Raw genomic sequence first — 14,856 nt, 5'->3', positions numbered from 1 at the left:
ACGCTTAAGAGATACCATATATAAAACAAGCTCTAGAAAATGTCAATAGAGGGACATGTGTGGTCGGTAGATTAAAGACAACTGTGACGGTGTTGCCATGACATGTTTCAGTATGTAGTTTAGGTCAACTACTATCTATTTACTATTTCTAGTATTTGAAACTTGCAGTCAGTCAGGATAAGAGCCACAAACATTGTATTCAGATAAAAGACGGTTGTGAAGTCACCATATTGCAGAGTTTTCAGATAAGTGTGTAGTCACTACAGCTACACCTGTGCCTTTGCTGCAGTGCTGACTAATGAGATATTCTCTCAGAGAATTTGGTGCTGGGTTAATTGATTTAGAGGCTTGGATGAATAGGGACTAGGGATTTAGGATCCTGTTCAGTGGAGCAATGATTGATCAGGTGGGAGAAAAGTGGATGCCCTTGATCAGAAAAGAACTCAAGTCAAATACAGTAGGAAAAAAAATCCCCCAAAAAGGCACTTCAGCAAATTACTGAGCCCTTGAGAAACATATTTATGTAATAAAAGCATCTGCAAATAAGGTGAAATTTCTTGTAATTAAATCATTATACAAATCCACTTACCTTAGGAATTATCCACAAGATAGACACTCAGTTCTACACAAATGTAAACTATACATGGAAGAAGGGAAATTTCACTCACAAAATCAGTCTATTTTTTTAATTATGTTATGAAAGTGTTTTATTTTTCTGTGAAAGAATATAGCTCAGATGTTCAATATAAAACCAAATGACTTGTAAAGAGGGTGTTTTAGGGATGCCATTTTCTTTTTTCTGTGACCATGGAAGTCAGGTAACATTTAAAATCCAGACTTAATCACGCCATAACGCCATAATTACTTACAGCCCCCTGTGGGCAGTGATGACATAAAATCTGGGAAAACACAGAGTACTGCCAGTGGACAAAATAGATTAAAGGCAGTGCTGTAAATTAGCATATATTTGAAACTAGCAATAGATTTTCTGTTTACAACTTTTTGAGCCATGCAGCACAGTTACTGTCAACACTCAACTCTTACTTTCCACTCTTTTCCATGTACAAGGGAAGGCATTGTTACCTTTCAAAACATGAGAACAGGAAGTTTTCCTAAGGCAGCCATGCTGAGGGGGAAGACAGGGATGACCCTTGGCTCCCTGCCTGTTTTCCTGTGCTCTGACAGAGAGGCATCTGCAGTTCACACCATAGCAATGGCCTTGTGCCCTGCCAGATACATAAAACCTGCCAACCTGCATGGTTTTCTTTTAAAGTGAATATCCTCTTACTGTTTCAGTAATACCATCACGAACATGTTCCAACATCTACTTTTTCTGTTGAAATGTATTACTAAAACAGTGACTTTTCAGATTTGATATGACATCACACTGTAATGGTGATACATTTGTGAGGTGAATACTAAAGTCATTACATGTATGCATACTGTAATAGCTTCAGTGATTCAGTGCCCCCCGAATAGAGTATAATAGAACACTACAGTCACTCTCTTTCCTCTCTGACTCTTTACCCTTATTTTCTTCATATGGAGCTCCACTCAATGAGAACATATGCTGAGGAGCATCTGCTGTTCAGAAGAAACACATGTGTGTAGGATTGACATTTGTGACAGAATTTTATTAGTTTTTCTTGTGCTTGCTTGTTCAGCCAGACAGCCTGCTGTTTTGTTTAAAGTGGGATAAACCTCAGTGCTTCCCTTGGTCCACATTATCTACCGCAGGGTTTCCGATGCTCTGAGACTTATCACTGTACAGCTGCACCTGTTTCCTCTTATTTTTTTTATCTCCCCCACTCCCTTGTTTGCTTGTCCCACTATATCTCCCTCTGTCTCTGTCCCCATTTATTTAGTGCGCCTTCTTTTATTCAGCATCTCTCTCTCTCTGACAGTCTGCCAGACTGTGCTTTCCATTATTCGATAACTAGTCTGACAGGTGATATTAAACCACTTTGCTGGAGTTGCAGTCCTCCATGTTATAAATTCGCTGATAATTATTCATTGTCAGTCAGTGCTTGTATCCATCATCCAGCGGCTGGCACACTGTATTTAGTCATGGGAAAACTGAAACCGAATTTCACAAATGTTCAGTCTTGTTACTTTTGCTGAGTGGATGTTAAAGTCAAAAGATTTGTCCTAAATGAATAACTGTCAGGTTACATTTTGTGGACCAGAATAAGATGGTGATGTCCACTTTTTATACTGCAGAGAGATCATTCATTTTCATAGTTTTATTTTGACAGGGGCGTTTAGATGTGTGAATGTTTATGACCAACGGCTATGAAAAAATTCTGTATAAAAGTGGGTACATTGGTTAGTTAATGCCATGAGTAGCAGTTAGAAAAATAATACAAGTATAAAATCCGGGTTAGTTATTTCACAATGGATGCCGCAAATGATGATGAAAGGCAAAAGAAAGGAAGGTAAAGAGATGGCTCTTTATGAGGATAAATGACAGAAATTGGTGTAAAAACATGGTTTATAATGCACTGTTCAACTCCATTAAGGACCTAAGGTTCTTTCAAATGTCTCCACTGCCAGAATGGAGGAAATAGACATCCATTTTTTTACTTATTCAGTAAATGGGGCTGTTGAAGAGATCAAAATCAGGTTTGATACACAAAGTAGAACAGATGAGATGACACTGAGATGACAGTGACCCTCATCTGCACCGTGCTGCTGATCTCTGAGCAGGGCTTTTTACACATAATTACAGATAGAGCAATTAATGATAACATCCTGTAATTAATTTGAGTGCATGCTCCAGTGCCAACAGATTGGTTCAGAATATTTTGTATGTTTACCAGTGTGAATTGTGTGTGTGTGTGTGTGTGTGTGTGTGCAGAAACATGGTAGGCAGTGATTTTATAGAGATAAGAAATAAGATGGAAGTGAGACAGGGGAGGTGGGTTAAAGGCTAGTGTAAGGTGACTAATGTAGTGATGGGTATATTTATGCAAAGTACCTTGCCTTGGTAAGCTGTTGTTTCTTTTCTTTCGGCTGAGTTGTAAAGCTCCACACCTATTATCAAATGTTCATAAATATGGAATAAAAAACTATTTCGATGTAAGAATCACATGATGTGTTTTGTTTCGTGCAGATTATGGAGGCTTGGGACTGGACTACAGCTACAGTGTGGCAGTGGCAGAGGAGCTAGGCCACATCCGTTGTGGAGGCATCCCCATGGCCATCGGTGTCCAGACTGACATGACAACTCCTGCACTGGCCAAGTACAATCCCAGAAACCCTACAGTAGCATTACATGACTTGAATTCTGTGTTTTCATTCTTCCCTTAAAGAAAACTCCAGACAGTTTGGGGTGTCGCCATGACCATATGTAAATGAATGCACATTTTGCCTGTGTAAGTAATCTTCCTCCACTGCTGCCGGTCCAGGCAACAATGTCTGTTTTGGGTTTCTTCTTTTTTTACACCACCACTAAAGCCACTTGTGTCAGAGCTGGAGGACATTTTAAAACATGTTCTTATGAAGATGTGTTTCATTTTGAGATGATAAAAGGTTGCTTGTACTGCTGCCCTGGCAACGCCTGCTGACCTCTTTATCCTGAAGATAATTGTGTTGTGTTTGATGCACAAGTCAAACAAGACAAACTGTGTCCAAATTACAGAAGGACCTTTATTTGAAACATTTTCTTCATCAGTTGGTCTGCACACTCTTGGATTGTCTGCCTCTTTTTTAGGCCAACCATTTTTATCTTTGCTTGTATTTATTTTAGTGTGATTTTTACTGGTCTTTCATTGACAATGTGTAAGCTGCTCTGGCACTTAGTTGTGCTGATGCTTGCATTTCATCTGATGTAATGTGACAATTGCACACTTAAATCATATCCATAACCATATTGATTATACTGGCCTCCCCTACATAATAAACACATTTTTGGAAGTATAACATAATAATTAAAAAGTACCTAAAAAACTGAGAAAATGAAAATGACAGAGACAGAGGATTTTACAGTGAATCAGTGAACTGATTACTACTCTGTAGCACCATCTGCTCAGCTGTGGTGCAACTCTGCCAACACAATGGTCGCATACATTTACAACAGAATATTAATGTTCCTATCTTAAGAAAGTCAGGTTCTGCACCCTTAGGTTCCAATACATGCATTAATCATAGGACAAAGCTGTCAAAGACAGATGTGGCTAAAGACCAAAAGCTTGGCTTTATGATTAAGTGCTTGCATTGAACCTAGGTGTGTAGAATAAAACTGCATGTAAAATATTTATCGTTCAGTTTTCCTGTAACTGCATCACGTTGTGTATGCCAGTGTTTCATCATTGTTATTCTGCAAACAACAGCATGTTGTACAGATCCTTATCAAAGTTACACTCCCTGGAGGGTGTGTGTATTAATATATTTGATAATTGGTTGTCTGACCCATGTAGGGCCTTGGCTTGTTGTGTGATATCGTCTGCTATGAAACAGCTGCTGGTGACACAAGACAGAATCAGTGAAATAGGCAGTTGGAGTCTCTGGAGCTTAATTAGGGGATCTACACTCGCCTGCAACAAGGTTTAAGTACTAAGATAGCAGCCAAAAAAGCAATACCATGGAGCTTTAGGATCCCTGGTCCCACTGGAACTGTAATTGCCTGAGACATGACAGTATTGTTTTAAAGCACAGATCCTACCACAGTATGCTGTTGCCACAGTTTCACACAACTTTTTATCAGACATTATCCGGACAATCATGTCTGCATTATATAAAGCATTCAAGACATTTTTGATTTTAGTTAACAGGAACTCAATGAGTGATGCTTCTGGGTTCTCCTCAGTATTTTTTCATTTCTTCACATACCTGTGTCTGCAGGTTTTGGTTCAGCTGAGCTAAAGAAAGAGTTCCTCCTTCCCTCCATCATGGGGGACAAAGTGGCTTGCCTCGGAGTTAGTGAAGTTGGAGCTGGCTCCGATGTCTCAAGTACGTCTCGCCTTCATCATCTTTCAGTCATTTATTATCATATAATTTCCTTTTTAAGCCCCTGAAGGATCCTTTTGAATTCACTTATGCTGCAAAAATGATTGAGGACCCAGAAATAAAACAGTTATACAATCAATTTGGCAATGATATGCTCTCTGGAGAGAAGCTGAAAGCATCATACTGTATAGGCCTAAGTTCACTGTTTCACTGTCATCAGATTTCACCAGTTTTTTTGCTTTGTGTTTCTGGATTAGTATGTATAATTATTGTCACCTATAGTGATACATTAGACTTAGGTTTGGTGAAGTCTTTTGATTTATGGGCCAGTATTATATTTCTTTACTTATTCATCCATTGAAACTTTTCATTTAACCTTCTGTCCTCACACTCATCATCCACTCACCTCTCTTTCTCCACCCATTTACACACTTACTGTTCAGGTATTACGACCAAGGCAGTGAGGAAAGGGGATGAGTATGTGATCAATGGGGGAAAGATGTGGACCACAAATGGTACACAGGCTGACTGGATGTGTCTCTTGGCCAACACCAGTGACGGACCCCCACACAGGAACAAATCTCTCATCTGTTTGCCCATGAACCTGCCAGGTAGGCGTCAGTTAGTTATTTGTGAGTTGATTTTCCTACAAAGGAACAAGGCCTTTTCGAGGACAACTACATTAAAATGATTAACCACACCGCTGTACCCTAGCAGAATTTCTGTATCCGTTCTTTAAATAGCATTTGTTACTTGGAATTAGTGTGCATGATGACGTTTATTTTGTTTCCTGTCCTTCCACCGTAGGAGTGCACATTGCACGCAAGATTGATAAACTGGGTATGTGGTCATCAGACACAGCTGAAGTGTTTTTTGATGATGTCCACGTGCCATGCAAGAACGTCATCGGCCAGGAAGGCATGGGCTTCACCTACCAGATGCTTCAGTTCCAGGAAGAGAGGCTCTGGGCAGTGGCCAATAGTGAGATCTTCATCTCTCCCTCTCCTGCAGGCTCACCCAGTCATCACCCAGCCCCTAATCTCATCCCCCCTACAGATTTTAGTTTCCAAATAAGAGGGAGTTCAGGTCACATAGTTTAATCTCCTTTAAATTAATTGTTTACGTTTACTTTTAGTTAGAATCATGAGTCAATATTTGCTTTGGCTGACTTAGTGAGAAACTGAGAAATGTGGCAGAAGTGAAATTCTACATGATTTCACTAACTAATATGTTTGTCTGCCTGGCCTATTAAACTGTGTGCAGCTATTACTGGCATCAAAAGCAAAATGATAAATGGGAAACCAGAAAACTTGTAGCACTGGTAGATTCAGTGGTACTACAGCACATGAGTGGTGTACATGACCTCTCTGTCTCTCTTATCTCAATACCACTAGTCTTGACAACAATGGACATCATCATTCAGGAAACCATCCAGTACACAAGACAGAGGAAGATCTTCAAGCAGCCTGTCCTCTACCACCAGGCGGTCCACTTCAGGCTGGCTGAGCTGCAGACGGAGGTCGAGCTGCTCCGCTCCCTCCTCCACCGAGCTACGGGTGGGGTCAACTGACAGAGAGATGGCATAACAAAAAAGAAAGATGAATGTTAGCTAAGTAGTGTTTGCTGCATTTGAATAGCTCTGTTCCCATAGTTGGATTTCCATGTGCAGTATTTTAGGAAAATCACACCCAGTGATTGCATTGCTGCTGTCGTCATGGCATTTAATAACATAGATAAGACTGAGGCCTCAGTAACAGTTGACCAAACTGTACAAGAATGATGTGAATGCCAAACTGGCCTTGAGCAGCTAATGATCCAAGTATAATGCAACAGGATGATTTAAAAGGCACTGAAAACAGAGCAGGCTGGTACCTTAGTGATAAGTTAACAGTGAACAACATTGTAGTTGCCTGGCAATAAAAAGCTAAATAATTGTTAGCTGCTAGGTTGCCCAGGTTAACACAAGGAAGAATTTCACAGATCTGAAATCAGTGCCTTGATTTTCACTCTGTGATTTGGCTTAAATTATATTCCATCCTTAGAGGGTATGTGATTTTTATGCTATATTTCAGAGGAGCCATGCCAACATTGCCTTCTCTGTCTTTCATTGTAATTATAATTATGTAATTATTATTTGTATTAATTGGGGTTTTCAGTTAGGTGAGGTTAGTGTCTGCTAAAAGACAATTGGTCATGTGAACAGAAGGAGCCAGGGATCAAACCCTACAATTAACAGACTACCGTTGTTTTTGTGTGTACTGGCTTCACTTCAATACCCTACAGGTTTGGCCACCTGAAAAACTGGCACATACTCAGCTCTTTCGAAAACACAACCCAAGTGCTTTCCCACTGCAGTGTTTATGATATGAATATGAGGGTGCATCTTTCGGGCGCACGTCCAAAGTCTTGCGATTTTCTCACTCTAAGTGGCTAGCAGCTTAAAATGAATTCATCTCACTGGTAACAGTTCAAGTCTGATTTGCTTCCCCAGAAAAGGAGATCAAAGCTTTTGCGTCTGTTTGGCACAGGTAGATAAGCACACAAATACACACACACACACGCAAACAAAGTCCCTCACACACTGAAAACAGGGAAAATCATGCAGCTTGCACATGTTCCTCTTGAGGGTAGATACAATGGAGGCATTGATCAGTTGCACTGGGAAAAGGTCTGAATGGGAAAAACACTGAATCGGAGCCAGCAACAGGTGACTCTGAAACTGAACCACATTTGTGTATTGTGCTTGTTTTCCTCCCTACATTCTTCCTTTAAATTCTTTGTGTGATTTTTTTTCTCACTGCTTTCCTTCCCTTTCCCCTTTGCAGCATTGTACATTAAAGGCAATGATGTCACCAAGCTGGCATCCATGGCCAAATTGAAGGGCGGCCGTCTGGCCAGAGAGCTGAGTGACAGCTGTCTTCAGTACTGGGGAGGGATGGGTTTCACCAATGATGTGCTGGTTAGCAGATTTTACAGGTGAGACTGGTCAGAAAAATAGCCATAAAAATGAAACGTAGCATGTCTTTTATTGAGTGATGTGGTTTTAAAGGTACTTTTCCGGTTTCCCTTGTCATTGTAAGAACCATATAGCAGTGGTTTGTAGCATATAGCACTGCTACTTTCTCTTGCTCACTTTATTTATGTCATCCCAAAGAATAGATAATATCTGACTGCATTACCACAACAAAGCAGCAGCAGTCACTAATGCAGGTTGTTTTCCAACTGTTATATTTGGCTGCCAACTACGTGCACTTTGATGAGGGTGTGATGTTTCTATGGTAACAGTAACCTCACCAGTTGGCCAGAGCTTGATAAAGATCATGGTCAATGTATTTTACAAGGAAGTCAAATAATTCTCTAACCACAAGGTTGGGATCAGACGTATTGATGGTTTTTACAGAAACACAGCATGTGATCAAATAATTATATTTCTTGAAGACCCACAGCGGGGCTCAGCCTCCTGTTGTGCTGTCTTGCAGGAAGCCTCCTGCCTTGTTTATTTAGTGTGTAATCAAGTAATTAAGTGTTTGGTTCAGATTCCCTAAGCCCTTATTTTACACTACGCTGACATCTAGTGATGGGGCAAATAAAGGGTTTCAGGAAGCAAAAATTTGCTTTCAGTCAGGGAAAATAAAATCATTGCTGGAGTTTCCTAAGTAAACCATGCGTGGCATGGCAGGTACAGTGAGATGATTGTAGCAGGTACCTCACTTTGTATTAACTTTGTCCGTTCCACAGGGATTCACGGTTAATGTCGATCGGTGCAGGAGCTGATGAGGTCATGCTGGGAATCATCTGCAAGTACATGGACACACTACCCAAGAAGTGATGTCATCAACAGCTGACCATTTATGTTGTTAAAAAACTGATTACACCTAAGTGCAGTTCTAATGTTTCAACTCTGACATATGCATTTTGCCTTTGTTTTAACAGTGCTGTATGTGGTCACTCACAAAGAATAATGAAGCTTGTTATGTAATTTATTAAGTATCAATTATCCTTTGAAGACTAAAGCTATTTTACTAAGTAGACTAAGCTAAATCATGTGTATGAAAATGACTGTTGCGTAAAATAAATATCCAGCAAAGACTTTGCATCACTTACAAATTTTTAAAACCCAGTTCAGTTTTAATGTTTTCAGTACATTCTGTATGTGTGTTCAAGTAGCACACACTTATACTGGTCAATTCAGAGCATAAAATGTCTTTATTTACATTAAAAAATATTTTCACAACAAAATTTGAGCAGTAATGAAGTGCACTGCTATGAACTGTTTCTATGGATGACAGATGTAATATTTCCATTCATTCATGAAAGCAGATACTCTCGATCATTTATTTCAGATAACTTCTATAACTTAATCACTTTTGACACAGCTTGGGTTGTTTGACAAAATAATCCACAGATTTGTTGCCGTTTATCATTTAATGTGCCCACTACTGCATTAAGGTTATTGAAACAGTAGTATTGGACTGGTAGTAGTAATATTAGAATGATATAAACTACATACAAATACTGGAATTGTCTACTTAAGGTAAACATGATACCTACTTCACGTGATCATAATCACCTCAGACCTTTTGCACTTTTCTCCATCAGATAGCATCAGAGTCCTTTCATGACTAAATTTTGGGGTCATTAATGAAGTGCTCACAGACACCAGGGCACCTGTAAAGCTGAGACACAAAACCTTTCTTTCTTCATCACCGCCATTATTATCATGTTGGTCTAGTAGTGAGATGCATCAGGGTGGCACAGACTTGGGGGGCAGGGGGTGAAGTTGAAAGGGCCAAGTCCAGGAGGATCCTCCTATCACCTTAGTTTGATGAACCAGTACAGGACAAAGAAGACGAAAAAGCAGAAGAGCAGCATGTAGCACAGCAGCTTGGTCTGACTGCCTCTGGACAGCTGCTTCACTCTGCCTATGGTGGCGCCAAGCAGGCCGCCTGTTGAGTCAAAGTCTGTGTCCTAGTGTGGGAAAGAGGGATATCAAGTCTAAAGTCCAGGCTGGCCAGCAAGAAAAACACATTACTACAATTCTAGGATACGTAATCACATTTGACTTTTGACTGTGGAATGTAGCTGAATACGTTTTGGTCAGTACTATGTATAAAGTACAATTGTGAGGCACTTGTACTTGCATTTCCTGTTAATTCATACTTATATACTACATTTCAGAAGAAAAATTTATACTTTACATAAAAATATACTTTTCAATGCAGGTCATTTACTTGGAGTTCTGTATTTTTACATTATGGTATGACTGCTTTTACTTTTATTTTAACAATGAATGCCAATGTTTCTTTCGTATGTATTGTTACAGTATTGAAGTGAAACTCACCATATCCTCCAGCATTTTATTCTGGTATTTGACTTCCGTTCCGATGTCAATAGACAGCTGTAAAAATCAAGCATCGATAAATTAACAATAGTATGGGATTGGAAACCGTTAACTATCGTGTACATTTTATTAGTAGTTTCTTACACTTTTCAAAGCGTTGACTTTGGCTCTCAGTCCCTCCTGTAGATGTTCATTTTCCTCCTCATATACACTGTACCCACTGGCAGTGTAACTCCCAGAGCCTCCTTCACCTTTATGAAACCACAACAACGATTAAAACATCGTTACTTGGCAGCTTTGTTAGCATTTCAATCCTGTGACATTGCGTTTAAAGCAGACATATGAACTTGTGGCTCGCAGTATACAACAGACATTCATTCACATTTGGTTTCAGTATTAGCTAATGTTAGCTAACTAGCAACCAAGCTAAATATGAGCTTTAAAACTAATATTAACGTTTGTTTCTCACCCAAACCGGCGCGCCTCATCTTAACCCGCTAAAGGAAACACTCTCCGGTGGTAAATGTGGTGTGACGGCCAATAAATTCAGGTTAAATAAGCCAGCAATAACGGTTATCAGATATCCGGCTAACTGGGGCAAGGCTGTACACATCAGAAAAACGCCACGATATCATACGGTGGCCGCAGAGGACAATCTTTCCCTGACAGAATCGCGATTGCAAAAAAGAGATGAATTGATACAAAAATAATAATAAACCAGGATTTGGACGATGTGTTTCATCTCTACATTAAATTGCCAGCGTAGAAATTTGTTTTAAAATGATTGGAGTAATTAGTGATTAGCAGAAAAAAGAATTCAATTAAAGTGTGTGTCAGTGTGAGTGCCAAATTTGCATCTGTGGTTTATAGTTGTGTACGTGTGCGCGCTTATAGGGGAATTATTTTTAAAATATCACGTGACTCGCCTTGAAATCACAGTAGAAAATAACACTGTGAGGTGACAAATCCACCAATAAAGACAAAGTAAACTCATCAGCAAACCCATCAGCATCCATCTCTATTGACTGCGTCTCAAATGCATTCTGGACTGACAACGTTTCTCCCTGGTTTAAAGAGGGAGTTTAAGTTAATGATTATCATAGAACAGTAAGCACTGCATGATCCTTTCCAATTAATGTGACAGTTCCTATTACTGAAAAGCTCGATTCTCTTTTTCTCAGTCATGTTTTTTTCAATAATTATGGTGGTGTTATTTAATGATTAGTAAAATGTTATGCTGAGCTTTTGTAGACTAAAAGCTAATACTGCAAATTATCGTAAGAGTTGAAACCATAATTTAATAACTAACTATAAAAAGCTTGATGCAAACAAAAAAATCACAAGAACCGTGTTTCTACATTTTTTTCCTCCATAAAATCATTATTCTGTGGTTTTCTCGCTGTGGTGAGACTCTTCAAAATCTAAATCTGAATATATAATCATGTTTTGTCCCATTCTTTTCATTGTGTGTACACCTGTAGGGGTTTACTCGATGTATTCTCTGGGCCAGAGAAGATGGATTATAGTCACATCATTCATCCTTTTGGTTTGCAGGCTTATAACAGTTGCTCTCATTAGCTCAAAAGCCATGGGAGAAAAACTTATTTCAAGTGGTGGTTTGTTCAATGCATCATTTATATATACAAAATATAATTACCAAGACAAAAAGAATGTAATTAAGAAGAAAACAAGCGATTATTCCTTTCATCTTGCACCAATCTTTGACACTCAGTAGGTCCGAAAGTGACAAACATCAGTGGGTTAATCTCCCTTTAGCAGAAGAAACTTGTTATTTGTGGAGAAAATTGCCACAGTGTTCCTTTCAGACACAGACAGATTGCTTCCTTTGAACATTTTGAAATGTGACCACCATAAACTGGAGACAAATATCCTTTGTGGGTTTAATAATAGGGCTTACTGATGCACCCATCTGTAATATATAGGACAGAAAAGAGTTTCTCAATATTTCCAAAATCCTAGAGGTGCTATTTAGCAGTGATTAGCTTTCCTTATCCCCTCATACATCATCTTTCACCTAGCCTTGCGCCAATATTGCAGGCGACAGCTAATATGATATAAGAGATTAAAATGACTTCCATGACGTTAATTTATTCCAATCCAATATCTTATAAATAAATACAACTTTAAGCTCCCTGCTGCCATAATGCATTTCAGTGCCCCAGTGCTCATCTTTTTATGTCTTACCCAAAGGCTTTGCTGTATGCATGACCTTGGCATGGGTGTCAAAGAAACAGAGGATATTGATGGAACTGTGTGTGCACATCTTGGCTGCCTTTGTGGATCCAAGAGGTTTGGATTTAGCAGATGGGTCTTGAGAGTGGAGAGAGGCATTTGGAAACTGGTCTTAATTCTCAATGAAACTCCAGAAGCCCAGAGCACCCCTGATGCAATGATCAACACACACACTAGGTTTAATGTACACACATGCACATGTGCCCAAGCAGTCCTGTGTACGCCATATGCTATGTTTTGCAGCCAGCTTGTTTCAATCCCCTGAGAGGGCCTATATATGTAGGCTATATATTCTCCTATATGAATTCTGAAATGTTGGTTGAAATGTTCAGACATGAGTGTCAGGCAGACTTGAGTGTCATGTGGTCAATGTAATGAGTTATTATCTGCAGTGACGACAATTGACAACTGACAGGACAAATGTAGAGATATTAAATACAATATTGGGAAAATTGCATGTTCACTTTCTTGCCAAGAACTAAATGAGAAGATTGATACCACCCCAGTTTCTGTACTATAAACTTGTGACTACAGCTAGTAGCTGGTTAGCTTAGCTTGGCATAAAGACTAGAACAGCTAGCCTGGATGTGTCCGGAGGTTAAAAAATCCACCCTAGCGCCACTAAAGTTGTTTTACTCTTAGTGTTTTTGCTTGAGAGTTTGAGAGGTGCTTGTCAGCCATTTGTGCTAACGTTTGGACACAGCTGGAGTTATGATGCTAAGCTAACTGGTAGTCTCTCATTGTAGAGACAGGGGAGCGGTAGCCTATTAAACTTATCATCTAACTCTGCAAGAAAGCGATTAATCCTATTTCCCAAAATGTCAAATGATTCCTTTAATTAGTATTATCAAGAATCATTAATTTGCATGATCAACTATTAGGAAAAGAAATGGCAGAAAAAGATAAGTGCTTGCTGGAGGAACCTACTCTGCACATAAAGTTAGGAAAATAATCTTCCAGTAACTCATCTATGATGGGTGAGGATAAAAGAGATACTCCCCAGTCAGTGAAGTATGCATGCCATTTGGCGAGACAGGACCATAATTAGCTGAAAATGAGATTGCCCACCTATCTCTGCACTGCACCTCTCACTGTACACTGCTGATGCTTAACAATATCTGGCTTGCCTCGATTAACATTATTTCTCCAGAGAATGAAGTGATGAGTGAATCAGATGACGGAGGTGTAGAAGTGTAGAGAAAAACATGCCAGAGAAAAGATGAAAAGGATGTTATTGTGCTTCCTACTATTAATCTCCTGAGAAAGGAGTCTGATTCCCACACTTAACACTGCTTTGAACTGCAGTTAAAAGAACTTTGCTGGCCCTTTAGCCAAACTCGCAGATTCTCTGGCTTGTAAATTATTTTATCAGGATTTTGGCATCTGAATAGATGGCTGTGTTGTTTAGAATGGAACTGAATCCTTTCATTCATCTGTAAATGGGTTTTAATGAGATGTGCAGGGGAATTAAACTGTGATATAAAGGTGATGTGGGAGACAGAGACAAAACAAGGTGAGAGAGAGAGGATGGAGGCTAAAATACAAGACAAACAGCCAACTGCACAGAAGCTATGGAGCCCCACAGTGTTCAATATTAAATGAATAAATGTGAGGTTGTGAAATAAATAGTTGTATGAATATATAGATACATCACTTGTGCCCTCAGCCTTTCTAAGTATGCTCACTATAGATAGGCTAAAGAAACATTTCTATATCTACAATGTTAACCACCTGCTAGCTAGATCAATGTGGCAACAACAAGTCAACCTAGGTAGCTAGCTGTCTAGTTAGGTAGCATGTGTAACCTTGTTAAGCTAGATAAAAGGAGTGGTTAGTAATTGTACAGTATTGTAACTGTGCATTGTGTTTATTTAGCAGCACAACTTCTGCTTTACTTTGGTTCTGTTGTTGCTCTTGTTCTGTTATGAAAAATGACATTATGATTTTTTTTTTTAAAAAGCATACTTCTGAAAAAGGGAAATCTATAATAAATAAATAAATAATGCATAACATTTAAAAACAGCTGATTTAGTTTTAATTTTGTTTTAGTTTTCATTGTGAAAGGTATTAAATAATTTCACAAGTTATTTGTTTATATATGTATCTAACTTTATTTAAAGAAATGATTAATTGTTAATTATGTCTTATTCATTCATTTAATATTGTCCATTTGAGGCTCCATACAGACTTACCACACTGTCAAGAGTCAAATATGAAAACAAAGGCTCTGAGAAAAGGAAAAGCATGTGGGTTGAGTACACAAGGACAGAGATGACACCGCATTGCTCTAAGCTGAGAGGCACTTCCCTAGTCTT

At 39.0% G+C, this 14,856-nt stretch overlaps 2 protein-coding genes across 2 annotated transcripts; one reads left to right on the top strand and one right to left on the bottom strand.

The window, feature by feature from the left end:
• Positions 1-2,407: 2,407 nt before the first annotated feature.
• LOC108902048 (probable acyl-CoA dehydrogenase 6) lies at positions 2,408-9,036 on the top strand. Its single transcript, XM_018703749.1, has 8 exons — positions 2,408-2,435; positions 3,113-3,243; positions 4,845-4,950; positions 5,391-5,558; positions 5,755-5,928; positions 6,342-6,503; positions 7,773-7,923; positions 8,686-9,036. Exons 1-8 carry the CDS (start codon positions 2,408-2,410, stop codon positions 8,774-8,776), a joined length of 1,011 nt encoding a protein of 336 aa, XP_018559265.1. The 3' UTR covers positions 8,777-9,036.
• A 98-nt stretch (positions 9,037-9,134) lies between these two features.
• Positions 9,135-10,935, bottom strand: LOC108902049 (BET1 homolog). The gene is made up of 4 exons (XM_018703750.2): positions 10,758-10,935; positions 10,433-10,539; positions 10,289-10,345; positions 9,135-9,915 (listed from the first exon to the last, which is right to left on the bottom strand). The coding sequence occupies exons 1-4, from the start codon at positions 10,774-10,776 to the stop codon at positions 9,760-9,762; spliced, it is 339 nt and encodes a 112-aa protein (XP_018559266.1). The 5' UTR covers positions 10,777-10,935; the 3' UTR covers positions 9,135-9,759.
• Positions 10,936-14,856: the final 3,921 nt, after the last annotated feature.

The sequence above is a fragment of the Lates calcarifer genome, unplaced genomic scaffold, assembly GCF_001640805.2.
Source record: "Lates calcarifer isolate ASB-BC8 unplaced genomic scaffold, TLL_Latcal_v3 _unitig_468_quiver_2955, whole genome shotgun sequence".
Taxonomy (NCBI): domain Eukaryota; kingdom Metazoa; phylum Chordata; class Actinopteri; family Centropomidae; genus Lates; species Lates calcarifer.
This window is presented reverse-complemented; position numbering and strand designations above follow the sequence as displayed.

Bases quoted from the DNA above. Each gene is read 5' to 3' on its own strand.
- LOC108902048 (XM_018703749.1), top strand. From the start codon at position 2,408: ATGATGATGAAAGGCAAAAGAAAGGAAG. The intron at 2,436-3,112 runs GTAAAGAGATGG...TGTTTCGTGCAG, and splicing joins GAAAGGCAAAAGAAAGGAAG to ATTATGGAGGCTTGGGACTG. The intron at 7,924-8,685 runs GTGAGACTGGTC...TCCGTTCCACAG, and splicing joins CTGGTTAGCAGATTTTACAG to GGATTCACGGTTAATGTCGA.
- LOC108902049 (XM_018703750.2), bottom strand. The intron at 10,346-10,432 runs GTAAGAAACTAC...TGATTTTTACAG, and splicing joins AAGTCAACGCTTTGAAAAGT to CTGTCTATTGACATCGGAAC. The intron at 9,916-10,288 runs GTGAGTTTCACT...TTCCCACACTAG, and splicing joins ATAAAATGCTGGAGGATATG to GACACAGACTTTGACTCAAC.